The 18,736-nt window shown below is 37.1% G+C and overlaps 1 protein-coding gene across 1 annotated transcript in view; it reads right to left on the minus strand.

The window, feature by feature from the left end:
- FREM2 (FRAS1 related extracellular matrix 2) overlaps positions 1–18,736 on the minus strand; it is a 168,897-nt gene that overhangs the window by 67,078 nt on the left and 83,083 nt on the right. Inside the window, exons 4-6 of the mRNA XM_079136143.1 lie at positions 16,538–16,768; positions 4,252–4,377; positions 2,649–2,900 (exon numbers count right to left, since the gene is read on the minus strand). Coding sequence (XP_078992269.1) covers positions 2,649–2,900; positions 4,252–4,377; positions 16,538–16,768 — 609 coding nt within the window. The remainder of the gene's footprint in view (positions 1–2,648; positions 2,901–4,251; positions 4,378–16,537; positions 16,769–18,736) is intronic.

An 18,736-nucleotide genomic window follows, 5' to 3' on the forward strand; every position in this document is an offset into this window, starting at 1 on the left:
ACCGCTTCCAATCTCTGCTTAGCATTCATGAAATTCATTCTTTTTTTTTTTTTCTTTCAACACTTTCTACCGGTACATGATAGCTGTACATAATGATGGGATTTGTTGTTACATATTTGTCCGTACACACAAAATAACAATAGACTTGGCCAATATCACTCTCCAGCATCTTTTTCCTTTTAAATTGAGAATCATAAAATTTGTCCGTGGGGTAAGTCATGTGAGGAACATTTTTGCGTATTTTCTTATGCAATCCTGTTATGGTTTGGATCGTAAGTGTCCCCCAAAGGCCAAGTACTAGAAAGGTTTGGTGACCAGTCTGTGACCCTACTAACAGGTGGTATAACCTTTGTGATGTGCAGACCTAGTGGAAGGAAGTTGGGACACTGGATGTGTCCTTTGGAGGGATCCTGGGTGTCTCAGACCTTTCTCCTTTCCCTCTCTGCTTCCTGGTTACTATGAGGTGAGCAGCTTTGCTCCACCACGTGCTCCCTGCCACGATACCCTGCATCACCACAGGCACAAAAGCAATGTACCCAGATGACCATGGACTGAAACCTCTGAAACTGTGAGCCAAAATCAATCTTTCCTCCTTCTAAGTTGATTTTCTCAGGTGTTTTGTGACAGCAAAGTAAAACTGACACAAATTACATAGTCTCCAGTGACTTTTATTATTAACAGAGAGAAACTGTAACACAGTACTTCTCCTAGCCCAGAACTCCTGATCTCTAGACCCATATCTTCATTTGCCAACTTGACATCCTGTATTTGAAGTCAATCAGCTCTTCAAAATATCATGTCCTAAAATAATTCAGTATTGGTTCCTAATCTGATTCTATTCTTATTCTCCTTCTAAGTGGACTGGACCAACTTTTAATCTAACTGCCCTAGCTAGAAACCAGAGCATCCCTTCAGTCCTTCCTGTTCCTCATCTTTCCTCCTCTAATTGACTACCACGTCACATTCACTCTCACCCGGCACTGTCTCTTGGCTGCTTGCTGGTCTCTGTCCCCCCTCCACAACCACTCTGTTCCAGCTGCTGTTCCCTGCACCTGTGCCCCTCCCACACTCCCCGCCCCCAGATACCACTCTGTTGTACACTAGCCTTGCAAATTTGAGCCTGTCTCTCTCAGCCTCCCTAAATTTTAATTTAGTCATCTGTGAAACAGGGATAAAGACATCGCCCCTCTTTCTTGTAAAGATTTAGTGATATATATGTGAAATGGTTTATTTCTGTACCTTTTTTTTTTCTATGTGCATTCTGTAGCAATCCATACAGAAAAAATATTTTGCCAATGAAACAAACTGAATTGAAGTAACCATTAAGTAGACTCTCTATTTTTACATCAAACCTAACTCTGTCAATATAGATTATCAACAGCTGAAGAGCTCTCTGGATAGTAGATAGTCTTTTAGTGTGACTCTTTAGATCTGTTTAGACTGATATTCAAAATATTGGTGCCTTCCCTAATATTGATTCGATTCAAAATAAAATTCCTACACTTGATTCAAACACAGAATAAAACTTCTTATTAAACTAATACACTAAAGCAACATTTAAAAATATTATCCATGTAATCCATAAATATCCATATAGGGGTAAAATCAAGGCTTTCTTCCATCTTCTCTTGATAAAATCATTCCTAATTTATCATTAGTGTTTTTAAACCTTTTCAGTAAAGGACATTCTTATATATTTCATGGGGAAATAAAGTTCAAGGTAGTACAAAGGCTGCAGCTCTGTGCTTGGCAGAGCTTAAGCTCAAGCGACCCCTGACCACCTCCACCACTGACGTTCTCCTTGCCCTGAACTAGCAAAGACCTTTCCTGGTAGATCATTTTTAGTTTGCTGAGTTTTAAGATAATTTGTGATTAAAGTCTTTTGACTCTCCTCCCAATAGACTCATCCTTCCTCTTTCAAAGGGGAAAGAAACGCAGCCCAGTGCTGAATGGGGTGGGACGATATGCTCTCTCTGTTCACTGCTCTTTGCGTTCATTATAAGATTATTTATAATCTTTTTCTCTTATTCCCTTTCCTGACAAGAAAATGCAAACTATTTCTTCAACTGGGAGGATTAAGACCCCTTTTTTCCTTTCCTTTTCAGAAGGTCTGACTTCATGGTAAGCTAGTTTCCCAGGGAAGAGTCGTCTAGTGTATCCACCTCTCTTCATCTTTGGTGTCAGGGTTCTTGCCTGGTAGACTTAATTTTCCATATATTTATTACCTTTCCAGTTATTCATTGAACAGCCTTATCTGATGGATTTCTTTGAAAAAGGGGCTGGAACACTGAGAAGATTAAAGTTATAAAATACAAGCTTTTTAGCAAAACAAAGTGAAATAAATTGGGCTAATTAAAATTGCTTCAGTACTTCACCATGAAATTTTTAAAGTGTAATATCACCTAATGGTAAATGGTATTACAAAAGAAACTCTATGGAGCTTAACAAAAAAAAGCAGAACAAAAACAACAACAACAAAAGCTACCACATAGGTTGTTTAGCTCTTTAAAAACAGGAAGTCAAGAAGGGGGCCCTATTCGCACTATAAAATCAAACTTACAATAAATGTGCATAGTATGATCGTTTTAGACTTCCGTGTTTCTATCTAGAAAGCTGTGCTTGAAGTGTGCAGGCGAAGGAGAACTTACCATCATCTTTGTCCGGGAGGATTGTAACCTGAGCTCCTGGGAACTCCGATCCAATTTTCCCACCCATGGGCATGCTCAAGAGGACACGGAACGTCTCCTCTTCTTCATATAAGGAGTCGTCAATGACAACTATCCGACACATTTTCTCCCTTTCGTCTTTGTCAAAGCGAACAACACTGGTATGGTCCTCGGGCCTGGATATGTAATCAGAGTAAGACAACACGGAAGTTGGCACAGTCCCCGTCGCTGTTCCTGGAGGAAGAGAGAAGCCAAGAGGTTTGATGTAGAATGTGTTACAGGGTATTTCCAAAAACCACTGTTTCATAGGCAGTATTTTAAAAATATATATAACACCCCCATAATTGCAATAGCAACTGTGGATGGTTCCATTATCAAGAGTCAACCTCAGGGTGACCTCGAACATTTCCAGTGTTTTCTCTTGTCTTTCCTGTCAATGGACTTTGAGTTCAACATACTATTATAAAATAATAGTCCCTATATTCAAATGCCTGACATCTATTAATCCTCTTAACTGTTGTTTTGGGTTTTATACATTTAGTAACTGAGGTTTCAGAAGTTAAACCATTTACTCTGGAGGTCAAAGCTCAGAGCTGATTCTGAAGACCATTTTTATCATTATTCTATACTGCCTTTAAATTCATATATATATGTATATATTCATATATGTATATATTCATATATATAAATTCATATATATGAATTTAAATATATATGTGAATTTAAATCAGTATGTATATATATACATACTGATTTATGTATATTTATGTATATATGTATACATACATACATATATACACACACATATATGTGTGTGTGTGTGTATATATATATATATATATGATATAGATATAAAATGTAATGGAACTCTGCTCAGGTGTCAATGCATATGTGACTTTTTCTTTTGCATTCTTAGAAAATCTACTGCTTTAATGGGCTCAGTGGCTCATGCCTACAATACCAGCAAAACAGGAGGCCCAGACAGGAGGATTTTAAGTTCCAGGTCAGCCTCAACAACTCAGTGAGACCTTGTCTCAAAATAGAGGGCTGGGAATGTAGCTCAGTGGTAAAGCATCCCTGGGTTAAATTCCCCAGTGCAAAAAAGAAAATCTAAAGCCGTCCCGGAAGGCATTTAGTATGTTAAAGAATATTATGTATGCATTTTAAGTTTGCATGACATAAATCACCTTTCATAAGGTGCTTGTCCATGAGTAAAACAAATATTTTGAAATTGGTTAAAATGAATTTCACACTAGTTTTAAGTTAATTTTCCTTGGGTATACATTGCTGTTTCTTTCTTTTTGTTTGTTTTAAAAATAACTCCCTTCAACTTGAAGGGCTTGGATAGGCTTCAGTTTCTTGTAATTTGAAAAGACGAGAATTACAGTTAAGTGACCATGTGGAGTCAGAAACATCTACAGTGAGCAGCAGATTGTTCTGCATGCTCTCAGAGGGTGTCCTCAGAGGACACTTAATTGCCTTTTTTGCAATTAGAAAAACTTCAAAACTTCATGGCAAAATGTCCTGGCTCTGTCAGGCTAAAGGCTTATTTACATTGTTCGGGCTATTTCCATTTAGTTTGTACCTTGTTGCGTGTAACAGATCACCATGAACTCCTGGCTGACGTCTCCTGTCCTCCTGATGGGAATGAACAGCTCACCCACATCTTCTTCGATGGAGTATTCAGACTGGGGAATGAACACAGTTGATTCTGAAGAGAAAACACAATTAAGGTGCTATGATTTTGGTTTGAACTGTGCAAATTAAAATTTCTCTAGTGATTGATTCTTTTTCCTTTTGTGTATTCTTTTAGAGTAATACTGTGAGGGGTAGGAGGAAGGAGGGGGGAATGTAGTAGTTATAACATATGCAGGTTCTGGGCCAGTGATGTTTTAAATCTAATGCAGAACCCAACATGACTTTTATCTCCAGTTATTACCCTTTTCTCAATTAATAGTGCCGCTGGCAGAGTTACTTTAAATCGAACTTTGTTCTCTCAGCAGAGATTCACCCCTTCCCCTGGAGGGGTACAATCTGAGAGGTACGTGACCTCAGTCAGCTCCTTCCACCTCTTACCATATGGGGTAAGTGGGGGGAACTTCAGGCTCCCAGTGTTGAAATTATTTGCCCAGACTCTCCCTGGTGGAGTCAGGATTAGAACTGGGCTCTTGTAATGTCTACTCTAATTCTTTCCACTCTAAAAGGATCCTTTTGAATGATTTGTGATTTAAAATATAATAATACATTATTTGACACTTGTAAAAGTAACAGTTCCTTCAGAATTCATAAATTGACTCATCAGCTGCAAGGATGTTTCTTCCCTTGCAGGATAACAATGACATGTAGCATATACATTATATGTATGTAAGTTTATATATATAATAAATTATATTTATGTAAGTTTATGTATGTATTTATTATAAGTTTCAATGATTCACTTTTAACATAGTTGAAAGGTACATTAAATAATAAAATAGCATAATTAAATTGTTAAAAAATAGTTACTATGTAAAATTATAAAAACCATTTAGTTTGGTAGTTTGACATCACAAACCCCAAACAGATTCCCTATTATTTGATAGGGAGTTCGTTTCCCTGAAAGTCTCATATCCATATGCACATACAAAATGTTTTAGGACTATTTTTAAAGTCATAAGACCGACTTTGGTGGATAGTTATAAAAGATGCTGCAATAGTGGACAGAGGACTTGAGGTCCACTCTCCATCCTGCTCTGTTCCCAGACCAATGGGAAATACATGGAATGTACAACCCTTCACTTTTCAGCTTCAGGCTTCCAGGTGGATCAGTCAAAGAGGAACACAGGAGTGGCCTTGGAGGGCAAGAGCCTAGTGAGTTTGGCATTTATCCCTCCCCCTCTCAGGTTTCCAGAGCTGGCTGCATGCTCTTCTGGCCCACAGGGGAGGGCAATAGCCCTCACTCATCTTGGGGCACTTTGCTAAGCCTGTGGGGTCTACAGACCCTTGCTCTCACTTTGGTAAAAGAATCACAAATTCTGTTCAATTATTCATTTTGAGCCTATCAGTTACTTTCTCCTGGAACTCTGACACACTAATTTTTAAATTGCTCCTATTTTAAAAATCTGAATACAAGATTTTATAACTAATTTTTCACTTATCAAACCCTGACAGAGTGACTTCAATTTCACAGGAACTGTACTAAGCACAGCAGATACAAAAGTAAACAAAAACCCTGCCCTCCTGGAGTTTTCGTTCTAGTTGGGGGTGGGGAGGAGAAAGAAAATAAATATATAAAAAGACAAAATATCACATCAGGGTATGATACGAAGAAACTGAAATGTGTTCAGAGCAGCAGGGCATGCTGGGGCTGGGCCATGGGGGTGGAGGGTTCTGTGGTACTTAGATGTCACATAGGGTGCTTCTGAGGGAGTTATATTAGAGATGAGGTTGGAAGGTAGTACTGAGAGGCCCTCAGTGAATACCACAGAGATGGCAGTTCCAGGCAAAGGGATGAACACGTGAAAAGGGCTTCTGGCCATGTTGTGCCAAGTGTGTACAGGAACTGCCAGAGACCAAGCAGTCAGAGCAAATTGGGAAAGGCAGGGTTAAGACCCAGGGCCAGTGATAGGATGGGTGGTGGGCAGAGCACATGGACCTTCAGGAATATTAGAAGGACTTTGGTTTTCACTCTAAGAATGGAAATAAAGTTATGAGAGCAAAGAAATGCTGCTTATTTAGGGTTGGCTATAATAATGGAGTCCACCACCTTCACTTGGGTTTTGACAGAGACTAGGAAGCAGAGAAGCTTAGTAGGGGAAAGGAAAGCTCACATGAGTCCTGATTAGAGGCTGTGGGATGGGAAAATGGTAGCAAGCTAACTAAGTATGGTGTCCTATAGGATTGTGGAGGGCTGTATATTTGGGTTTCTCTGGTTGGCCTAGAGTTAGAAATAAGAAACAGAATCAGGGAAGCTGTCAGATCAAGTTCTGATGATCTTGGGCTGATTGCTCCAGAGGTTGTGGTTTGGCTTCTGTAGATCATGGGTAAGAGCTGAATTTTAACATATGGTCTGGCTTTCTCTGTTTGCACATTCAGTTTCTCAAAATGGAATCATGGGAGGGCTCTGGACATGGATAGTAGCAATGTACTCTAACATAATTTTAGAACGTAAGTTTTGGCTACTGTGAGATAGACATTAGGTAGCAGCAACTGAAGCAAACAACTTAGTAAGGAGACTTTACAACCACCAAGGGAAGATTGGAGGTAGCTCTAGATGTGTTACAATATGATTCTGTGGAGGGTGGATTGCCAAGGAAGATCCCAAAGAGTTTTATAAAGATCAGCTATGTTGTGTGAGAGAACCTGAAGAACCAAGGATGATTCCAGGTTTGGTTGTCTTTACCAAATGAGCAGATGAAATTGCTGTTGATGAAGGTGAGGAAGACTATAGGAGAATCAGATTTGGGGGGAACCTGGAATTCCATTTTTGATATATTAAAATCAAGGTGTCTTAAATATCCTCATTGAAATGACAAAGTGCCCTGCTGAGTATATAATCCTGGATTTCAGAGGAGAGGTCCAGATTGGAAATACACAGGTAGAAATTGGGCAGGTTGATGGTATGCAAAGCCATGAGTCAGAGAAAAATCCCACAGGAGAGGATTATAGACAAGGAGGGGAAAGGGTCCATGAACTTTGCTCAGGGCATTGAGAAGGCAGGGAGGAGACTGAGCAAAGGGGGCCGATAGGGACTCCCAGTGATGGAGACCACCAAGAGAAAGTAGACTTGGGAGACAAAGTGCAAATCCTGTGTCAAGAAAAAGGGGGAGTTAGTTGTTTCCAATGCTGCCAAATCAGATGGGTTGAGGCGAGAGAGTTAATCATCAGATTAGCAGAGAAGGCACCAGAAGTTGGTCTTCTTCACTGGAATTTTTTCAGTGGAGTAGAAGGGACGAGATATTGAAGGAGTGAGTTTATAAGAGAATGGGAGGACAGGAACTGGAGACAATAGACCTAGGGATTTCTCCCCAGTTTTGCTTGAAATGGGATCAAAGTGGTATCTAGAGAAAAGCTGGGTTACTCTTAAGATGAGTTTTAGTAAGAGCAAAAATTGCACCTACAGTTCTAAAGTAAGATTTTACCAATTTAAAATTTCAACATAGAATCACCCTGACTTTAGTGCAAGAAACACTCAGTGTGTCATGGAATATTCAAATAGTGAATGTGTTTTGCTGAATTTTTTTTTCATTAACACTTTCATTAAACTTGCCCTGGTGTCACCTAGGTTTTGACAAAGTTTAGGTTTGGTGCTTGTGGTGTTGAATATGAAATATCATGGAAAGTTTGATGACTTTTCTAGGGTTTGCTATGGAGCACAAGTTTGTGCCCCTGCAAATTCATGTGTTGACACTCTAACTTCCAGTGGCAGATGGGCCTTTGGGAAGTGATTAGGTTAGGTGAGGTCATGAGGGTGGGGCCCGTATGATGGGATTAATGTCCTTATAAGAGGAGCAAGGACATAAACTCTCTCCACCAGCAGGCAAGGAATGCTGAGTGATATAGTGCAAATATAGCAAGGACCTAAGTTACTGTCTGTAAGCCAGAAAGAGGGGACCCTTGCCCAAAATCCTATCTGCTGGCACCTTAATCATGGACCTCCCAGCCTCCAAAACTGTGAAAAAGAAATGTCTGTTAACACCACCTGGTCTATTGTATCTTGGTATTACAATTGGAGCTAAGACATAAGGTGGATCACATGTAATATTCATGCTGCTAACTTATACTGACCAATTTTGTTTTCAAATAAGTTATTCAAAAAAGTTTCATGGGTAGAATTTTAATGGCATAAACCTTTTAAGATTTATACCTTTAATACCTAAGGTTCCTCCTAAACTCCATGACCCATGCAGAATTGATTAAACAAGACAGGACTTCTTGGCAGTGCCAGTATGTTGAACTATGAATAAAGAAGAAAACTGAGTAGTTGGACCATGTCCTCAGCTCTGGAATTCTCTCCTACAGTTGATCTGACATAGGGCAAATAGGCCCAGTATCAAGTTCAGGTCTTCTGTTGACCTAACTTCTAACAGAAATATGTAATCTGTGGGAGAAACTTTAAAAGGGTATCAGGGAGACAAAGAAAAGATTTCCCTGGTAGACTTTTCAGCTAACATTATTTTTCAACTTCAATTTGTATATACAATAGAAGTGTATTGTATACACTTCTCAAGTATGTATAGCCTTTTATGTGAAAAATTTCTCAAAGTGTCATTTTTGTATTATCCTTAAAAATGATTAGCTAACCCATACAGACTTCTTACTCTTTGCTAAGCCCTATTCTAAACACTTGACATGTACTGGCTAGTTTTATCTTTTCAACAACCTTTGAGGGGAGAAGTCTTGTGACTGTTATTTTACCTCTGAGGACATGAGGCCCACAGATGTGAAGAATCTCCCTGAAGGCTAGGTTGGCAGGTGTTGATGCTGGAGTTGAACCCAGACACCCAATCTCTAAGCCCTTGCTCATAAGCCTGACTCTACTGTGTGAAGGGAGAATACTCAGCATTACTCAAAGCACAGGAAAACAAAAGACTAAACTACCATGAGAAAAGAGGAATTTAAAGTACTGCTGAGGGGGAGAGAGAGAGCAGGGGCCTAGGGGAAGGTATAGGGAAACTGGAAACAAGTGTTGAGAGGAATCCTTCAACTATCAGAACTGTTGGGTTGGGTGCAGTGGCCCATGCCTATATAATCCCAGTGGCTTGGGAGGCTGAGGCAGGAGGATTGCGATGTGAGAGCCAGCCTCAGCAACCTAGCAAGGCAAGGCCCTAGTCAACTCAGCAAGACCCTGTCTCTAAATAAAATATCAAAAAGGAGCTGGGGATGTGGGATGTGAGTCAGCATCCCTGGGTTCAATCACCAGTAAAAATCAGTCCTGACACAGAAATTTTATATAGGCATACAATCATACACATACAAAATTATAAAAGTATCATATGTACAGCACACATATTAGTATATATGGGGAGAATATGACATGTGGATATTAAATAAAAGTGTATATGTCAAATCTCACTCACACATTACATTGAAACTGTAGCTGTCTCTCTGAAGATGCTCAGGGAAAAACAAAGGGCTGGATTATAGAAATACAAAGCTCTTGGGAAGTAAGCAGAGACCAGTACAAAAACCCTCAAACAACAAAAACCACAAGTCAACAAACAAAAGTGACTGCAGGGTCACAGACTAAAACATTAACAATGAATTTTTACAAAATTTAATATGCTTTATTTTTTGGTAGTTTTAGGTTTAAAGAAAAATGAGTAGAAAAGTTACTATATCACCTGACACCCCCCACCTCTTATTCCACTATTATTAACATCTTGCATTTGTCTGTTTTACAATAAAGATGTGTAGCTTCCAGACTTGCATTTTGGTTTCATTACCCTTTATTTTGAAAGATTAAGCTGAGTAGAGTGAATGCACTCATTATTAGTCAATGTCACTGTACTGAACACTTTGATTTATAATCATGGTTTTTATTTTTAGGTCTTGACTCTACTTCAACTTAGACCAAAAAAAAAAAAAAAAAAAAATGACTTTTGTTCTCAGAAATAAAGTAGTTGTAGCTATCGGAAAGAGAATGTTCATGCTGTCCCTTTGCTCAATTATGCTACACAAAGAAAAAATAAAAAGGAATAATCAGACTTGGTTAAAAACACGATAGAACAAATTATCTTCTAAAAGTCTTCCAAGGAAGGGAAGGAAAATGTAGCACATGGATGAAAGCACCAAGTGTTCATTGCTTTTAAAAAGTTTGGCAGATTCAAAAATGACTAGAAGACATTCCGGTACATCTTCAGGCTATGACTGGACTGATCATTACCCTTGGACTGACCAAGTAAATGTACTGAATACAATGGAATCTGTCACTGATACGTTTGAACTTGGATGTCTCTCTTACTTCTTTGCTTTTAAAAAAAACTTTTTTGAAAAAAATATTATTATATTAATTAATATTATATTATATTATAATATATATTATATTAATTAATATTATTATATTAATATAGATTAATTTAAAGAGCAGCTTAAAAGAGAAACAACGGAAAATATGCTGGAACCACAAGATCATGTGTTACAAGGTCACCTCAGAGTACCACAACGTCCAAAAGTCATTACTTGATACTGTGCAGACATATTGGTTAGAGTGAATCTTTGTGAAATCTTTGCTCACATCATTAAATATCTTTATTTTGTGAATGCTGTGAATTTCAGAAAGTTTTTCATGACTAAAATAATTTTAGTCCTGGAAAATGAAAATAGTGTCATCAACAACCTTTGAGTGTCAGAGACTATGTGCAGTTCTCTCAACAAGAGGCTGGAATTTTTTAGTTCTCTTAAGATAATGATATGTTTCACACTGCTGAGTTTAACTCTCATAGAAGTTGAAGCTCTTGCGTGCTTTCTATATCATTTCCCTGTTATCAGCTGCAGTTGACCATCCTCTTTCACTAACTTGGGACATTGAATTTTGGCACACTTATCTCAAAATATCAGTCAGCCAGTGAGTTCCTTTTGTCAACCTTGTCAATGGTGCAAAATTTCAAAACTGAGAATTAATGTTTGGATTTCAGATACTGGTCAGCCTATGTCACCTGAATGCCATCTCATAAAATGAAATTTGTTTACTCAGCTCGGACATGTGTGTGTCTTCTCTTTGTATGCATTCATATCAGGATTTCTTGAGATACATTAAGTTCTATATTCCTGTAGAATAGTGTGTTTACTCTCTACTAAATATTATATAGCATTAATCTGGTATGTTCATACCAAAAATGATCACAGAGATCAAATCATTAATCTACTCATTCATGGCTATATTTTGCCGTCTTAGAAATATCAGAATGACTTCATTTCAATCAGAAGTTTGCAGACAGTTCAGGTATACAAGCAAAAATAACTAGATAAAACATTTATAGGACTTAGATAACTTTGCTAGGTATTGGTACTGAAATACCTCTATATTTGAGTTTTGTATTTAATTACATAAAACTCAATTTACTCTGGTTAAAAATTACAAGGTAAAAAAGGAATGGGATTTTTATTTAAATGAAGAAGCTTTAGCTCTTACATGTATTCTTTAAAAAACAATGAAAATGTTTAATATTAGTTAATATTTATATATTTCTAAGAGTGTGGAAAGATGATATAATGTCTGATGGGGAATTTAACATACAGAAAATTAAAAATCTTCATCTCAGATACCTTTATTTCTCTCTTAAAACTAGGTAGATTATTTCTATGGGCTTTGATTGTTCATAGACAACAACTGGTAGTTAATTAAACTATTGTATTGTTAATTAAAACAATTGGCAGAATGTAATCACATAATTATAATACAGACTTCAGGGTTGGCATGCTTTCTATTCTCTAGCACCTGTATCCCTACTTCTTAGCAGAATTTCTGGTATAAAACAGTTGCTTAATAAACATTTGTTGAATACAGATAATTATATATAGGCTGAAGTGGTCTTGGTTATCTTTTTAGAGCACTTGGTTTTATTCACCTGTTCTCACTTGATATAGAAAATGAAAACAGAATAAGAAGGGGAGAAATTACTTTGTTGTTGTTCTTCCAACATACAAGAATAATTGAAACAATGTGGCAGTGACAAAGCACACGGATTAATTATGACTTGGAAAAATTATGTCTTTTCTAGTCATGTGAAATGATGGAAGACTGCACACTTCAGAGGAGAGGGAAGGGCATAGGAGGTTAAAACATACATATACGTGCATGTGTGTGCATCAATATCTATATCTCTTATTTTTCAAATACTGTATCTAGCACTTATTAGGTGAGAGACTTTGGGAAAGTAAATTTGTTGAGTTTCAAAGATCTCATTTGCAAATTGACATATAAATCACAGGATTGTCAATGTAAGTTTTAAATGCAATAAGGTTGCAAAGTTCCCAATGCAGCATCTGGCTTATAGAGGGTCCGTGACAATAGCAGAGATTTCTATTATAATGACTATTTTAATCTTGCCTGTGGAACAGTCCTTTTGGACTTGTGGAGAATGGGTTAGAAGAAAAGGTCTAACGAATGGCAATGACCTGAAATTCCCTGGAAGTCCCCCTGTCTCATGAAAATCTGCTGAGATCTGTGAGGGCAGAAAGGATCTTCCAAGAGAAGACAACAGCTGCCATTCAGTGGAACTTCAGAGGAGCGCCTGTTCCCTCAGATGGAGTGTAATCGCACCCATTTCTGCTAATACCTGAGAAAACCAAACGAAACAGCCTGCAACTGGTTGACTTCTGCCAAGAATAAAGGACACCTGTATTTCTCAGGTTCTCATTTAGAAAATGTGTTAACTGTTCCATGAACTTTAAAGAACCTTCTAACTGGAACTTTCAATGTGCATATAAAAAGGAAGGAGATTGTGGAATCCAACTGAAACAAGGAATGACAGTAAAAATCATGACAACAGGTAGGTAATTTTCCACGTGTGCAAACTCAGGGGCCACAAATGTCTGTTAGCATGGGAGGTGTTACAAAGAGAGGATAAGCAGTCTGTCCTTTCCTTATTTTAGTTCTTCTCTTTCAATTTATTGAATGCATTTATATATTCAATAAATGAATGAATCCATTTGTCTAGGAAGTTGTTGATATTCATTATGGTGTATTCTTTCTTTAGGGCTCCCATAGCAGTCTACTGAATAACATAGAAATCTTCTTCCAGTCTTGCATTTTCAAACAAAAAGTATGTCTGAGCTAGACAAAAATGTGGACTTCCTAAGCCCCTTCCAACAGTGGCACTGCCCCTGGGTGGTCCTCTCTGATTGGCAGGGGCAGGTACCATCTGTTAGCACAGCTCTGAGTTTGCTCCATCATATTCATACCATCTCAAAGCTCTCAGGTCTATGATTGGATGCCACTTGCAGCAGACTCTTACTGGTATCTGCCACTCAAGACAGGCTGTGCTTCTCTACACAGATGCTGCTTACAGAGCTGTGGTTTCAAACTAGGTGGGGCACAAACATTTGGAGGCACAAGAGGAATTATAAACCATCCATGTGAGCACTGGGCAGTACCTCAGATTAAATAAATAAGTAAGCATTCAACTGTGTGTGTTATTTTTCCAGTGGATGTGGATGCTGATAGATGGAATAAAACACACAGTCATTTAAAATCATGATCTAACTCATAAATATATAATTTAAAAATATTTAAATGGAATACATACATTCTATACATAGAATTATGTATACTTCTAAACATGTAAGAAGTCAGATGAATATATGCATATGGTTTGTATATGTTGTGTGTATATAGAATTTAGGTTTAAGAGTTTGTTTTTGTTATACAATTTGGGAACTAATGCTTTAAAACTTGGCACATGTGTAATCAGCCAGTACAATGCCTAAAATGGAGCACACATCTACACAGGAGTGAGGGAAAGGGGATTAAATGAATGAGCATACATAATGTGTTAAGCATGCTATCTGGCAAATAATAAGGGCTTGATGAATTTCAATCATTACCATTATCTGAACCAGTTATTGTAGTAAAGTATTTGAGAAAGTATGGACTTGCATGTATTCATAACATCAACTAAAAAGGAAAAGCAGCTCCCAGCCTAAAACAAAACAGAGTTATTTAAACTCTTCTGTTCCCCAAAACCCTGGCTCAGAGTCTGTTGAGCCACATCACATTCTATTGCAATCACCTGTATGTAGGGCTCTCTTTCCCACCTGCTATGGTCTCTGAGAATAAGAATTGCATTCTATTCTCTTTGCTTTCCTGATATGTAATACCCTGCACAACAATTAACTGGATAATTTTTTAATGCATGGAAAAATATCTTGTAGTATATTTTAGAGTGAATATATGGAGAGAGAGAGAGAGAGCGCATGCACGCACATGAGAGTGAGCTTATAAGCATAATGATTTCTAGGGCAAGTTAATTTATTTTTTGAAGAGCTTGGAGAGAAAGTACAGCAAGCAGCAATCAAAATTTTGAAGTGGTTGAGAAAGTGATTCTGTTTGGAAAAAAGATTATTAATTTCTTAAAGTAAAATCTGATATTAGATATGATCTTAGAAATAATAATATTTGTATCCTGCTTTACCTTTCATAGAAATGCTGTAATAAGAGAATTATTCTGTTTTTTTTTTTTTTCTTGCTTAGTGTATTAGGAAACTAAATCTTAATGAAAGCTTTTGATTTAGGATCATACAATTAGAAAGAGAGTTGAAATCAGATGAAAGTCTTATAATCTGAAGACCAACAGTCTTCAGCAGGACATGGAATTTACCAGGCATTATGGAATATTTGTCAGTTATCAAAAGATAAGCATGGCTTGAAATGAAAAGGGTGACATTTGATCTAGAAAATTCGAAAACAATTTAGAAAACCATTACGCAAAATAAAATTAGGGTAAACTTTTAGTTGATATATCCTATACTAAGAAGAGATGATAAATGGGATTTTGTGTGTGTGTGTGTGTGTGTGTGTATTTTGCTTTAATATCCCACCACTCAGATATCACTGGTAGAGAGTGTCACTCTGGGTGTATAAATAGGAAGACAGAATAAGTTTAAAATGTTCTATTCCTTAAGGTAAAGTACAGCAACTGTACTGAATTTGTAAATAAAATCTCCAGAAATGGCCTCTAGCTTTAACTGAGGCCAGTTAATGGATCAGTTTAAATGTATTATAGCTGTATACCTGTCATGGACTTGTTTAAAAGAGAAAAGCTTTATTACTGAAGTACATAATCAAAGCTCAGGACTAGAAGAAAGTTTAATGACTTATCCCTAGATAATGCAGATAAAATTAAATGTAATTAAATGCTAACTGTTCTTGAGTGGAAATGATAAACATAATTGGACTTCATATTTGACTAAAGGCAGAGATGGTAGTTAAACAAACCATGTCAGAGCTCCTGTGCTCTTATCCACTATCGTTAATTATGCTCAGTCTTTTAACACAGGGATTTCCACATGCATCTCCATTTCATGTACTCAGCAGATTGTATCTTTGCCGAACATTTAAGAGCGTTCTGACAAAATAAAGTAGGCTGGCAGTTTAAACTAAGTCACGTCGTCTGGCTTCTGACAGGATTTCAGCTTTAGAAGTCTCTACGAGGTTTGTCTAAATGCCAGTCTTCAAAAAAGTCATTCAACTTTTTTTTTTTTTTTTTTTCCTTTTTTCTGCCTAACAAGCCTGGATTGTAAAAGTTTGGCAAGGGGAAGAAAAAGGTCAAATTACACACAAAAGCATTAAGGTTCACTTTTACCAACATTAGCAAAGAGTGTACATTGATAAAAAAAACATAATCTATCAGAAATTAAGAGCAATATTTCAAGACTCTGTTCACTGCAGATGAAAGAGGGTCAGGTGAGTGGAGTGGATTTTATGTAACAAATATGGAAACCATAACCAAATGAAAAAAAAAAAATTGGCTGTGGAATGTATGAAGGAAACTTGAATAATTAAATGCAATCTTGGAAGCAAAACGATCCCCCTATGGTCGAAGTCTTAAATCATTTGTTTGAAATTTATTTTAAGACATCGAAAAGACTTTAAAATTGATGACTTAATTCAAGAAAAATGAGATGAGTAATATTGGTTCTAAAGGATAGAATCATAACAGAAAGAACATGCTGGTAATCTGTGTAGTTCATTTACTTAAATGAAAAAATACAGCTTTCTTTCCTTACTCTGTTTCCCTCTTCCCATTGACCTATCTGGAAATACCAAACCATTAATCCAGAAAATTCCCTCTATAGGAAATGAAAATATTGAATTTCAAACTTTCTTTATAAGGTATTTTGTCATGAAAACCCACCAGCAATGACAAAAGTAAATTGGTAATAACTCTTACCATCTCCTGGGTCAACAATCTCTACTGTGGTCACTGCAGGGAATTCCAGAGCAGCCAGCACAGGCTCTGAGAGAACCACCTGGAAGGTCTCGGATTGCTCATGTTCCCCATCGCTCAGGATTCGCACTCTCCACGTGGCCCTGGTCTGGCCAGGGTTGAACTGCACTTGCTTCTGGGCTTTGCCTTTGAAGTCCTTGTCCTTTTCTGCAGTCCCATCTCTTGTGCCAATACCTGCACAGAAACAATATGGTTTCTTAGTTTTGATTTCGCTTGTATTAAGGCTTTCCTTGTTAACTATTCAGGTGCCCCTGTGTCCTACGGAGGAAAGTGAGGAAAGTAGACCCTGTTTGACTCTATAGACTACTGAGTACAGCACTGTGGATGAAAACATTCTACTGTAGGTGTTGGTAGTTCATGATTCTGTTCTACTCTTGCCTCAATTATGGTTTTGCTATATATTCTGTGAGCTAAGTTTGCATTAGGATTTCATGCAAAGCAAGACTGAGTAAATTCCTACTCATGTGGTACAACATCTGTACTCTTACAAGTTCATGAATCTAACTAGAAAATCTAGGTCAATCAGAAACTCTGTGAGACAGAATTCTTTGATAATCTAATGCATAAACAGTCAAACAGTAATAAAATTATAATATTTCCTAAACATCTAATGGAATTGGAATCCTTAAGAGACTGTAATCAGTGTTCATTACAATGGTTCTTGCCAGGTTTTTCTTTGTGGAACAACCCAGAATTCCATGAAATTATGTGACCAGAATCAAAGAGCTAAATATATATAGTTACTATGAGCGGTTATGCTTGGCTTATCTGGTGGGTCACTCAAGGTCAATTTCAGCTGTTTGGGAAGGCTTAAGAATCTCCAAGCCTCTAACTACATCACAAGAATATTATTACCATTACTATGCTAGGGACTAAAACCAAAGGATATATTATTGAAAAAGCAGTGAGCAAATTCAATGTCATAGAAAAATTATAAAATCACAATAGTACCTTAAGTACTAAATTGGAACCTCTTGGGTCAATCAAGTTATTAGAATAATTTTCAAGCATATGTTTTCGGAACATTGACAATTTTAGAGAAATTGGTATGAAAGATTTAAAAGGAGAAAGAAGTGTGATTGTGAGATTTAAAAGTCTGAAAATCACTTATTCATAGCATTTTTCATTTAATTCAAGAATTATCAGTTTGGGGAGAAAATTCCTTTTGTTTTTTAAGGTAGAATTGAAACTGTACCAAAAAAGGTACATTCAACCTCAAATATTCATTGAGTACTTTCTATGGGCTAAGCTTTGTTCTACGTGCTGGGTGTATATCAGAGAATAAACAGACAAAATCCCTGGCTCTCAGAGTGCGCAAACAAAATTAATTTGAATATTATGTCATCATCTGAATATATCATTGGCTGTTAAAATGAGGATCAAAATAAAGGTTTGGTCAAAAGCATATGTCTTACAGGTCTTAGAAAAATAACTGACAGATAAATATTGTGTTGCATGTTTTTTCAGTTGCGGATGAAATATGATGAAATATGAATTTTTTTTTTTTTTTAATGGCAGGAGAAGGGACACAACATAGAAACTACAGCAGTATGAATCTTGCTGGATGTTGCAGACTTCCAGTTAGCTCTCTGGTTCCTAATGCCCAGAGTGGTTGTCAACACTTCTTGGATCTACCACAATTCATCACCAAGGGGATGACAAAGGAACCATTCTTTGTGAGGTTCCAGAACACATGCTACTCACTGACCCATCTATCCCCAGTGGCACAACCAGCAAAATTCTGCTAGTCTGCCTCTGGTAGCTCCTGTTTTCTATTTTGCTGTATTTTCTTTCATCATCAGTACATTCTTTTCCTGGAGATTCAAAAGACCATGAAAAACAAAAAGGAATTTGTACGACACAGGGAATATCCCCCAGTTCAAACTAGTCATCTTGACTACATGATAGTCAACTCATTCAACCTGATGAATAATAAGTACCAAGTCCCAAATATTCTTACTGAAACACCCATAATTTTTCAGTTTGCTTATTGAGTGAAACCACAATTGTATCTTTTTGTCTTACAGGGAAAAATACCCAGGTGTTAAGCAAAGTACTTTTGGAATGAGAGAAAAGATTTTATATATCATCTCAGTACATAGACATGGGATTGCAGACAAGTTATTGCATTCTCTCCAATTT

Source organism: Sciurus vulgaris (assembly GCF_902686455.1).
Source record: "Sciurus vulgaris genome assembly, chromosome: 4".
Taxonomy (NCBI): domain Eukaryota; kingdom Metazoa; phylum Chordata; class Mammalia; order Rodentia; family Sciuridae; genus Sciurus; species Sciurus vulgaris.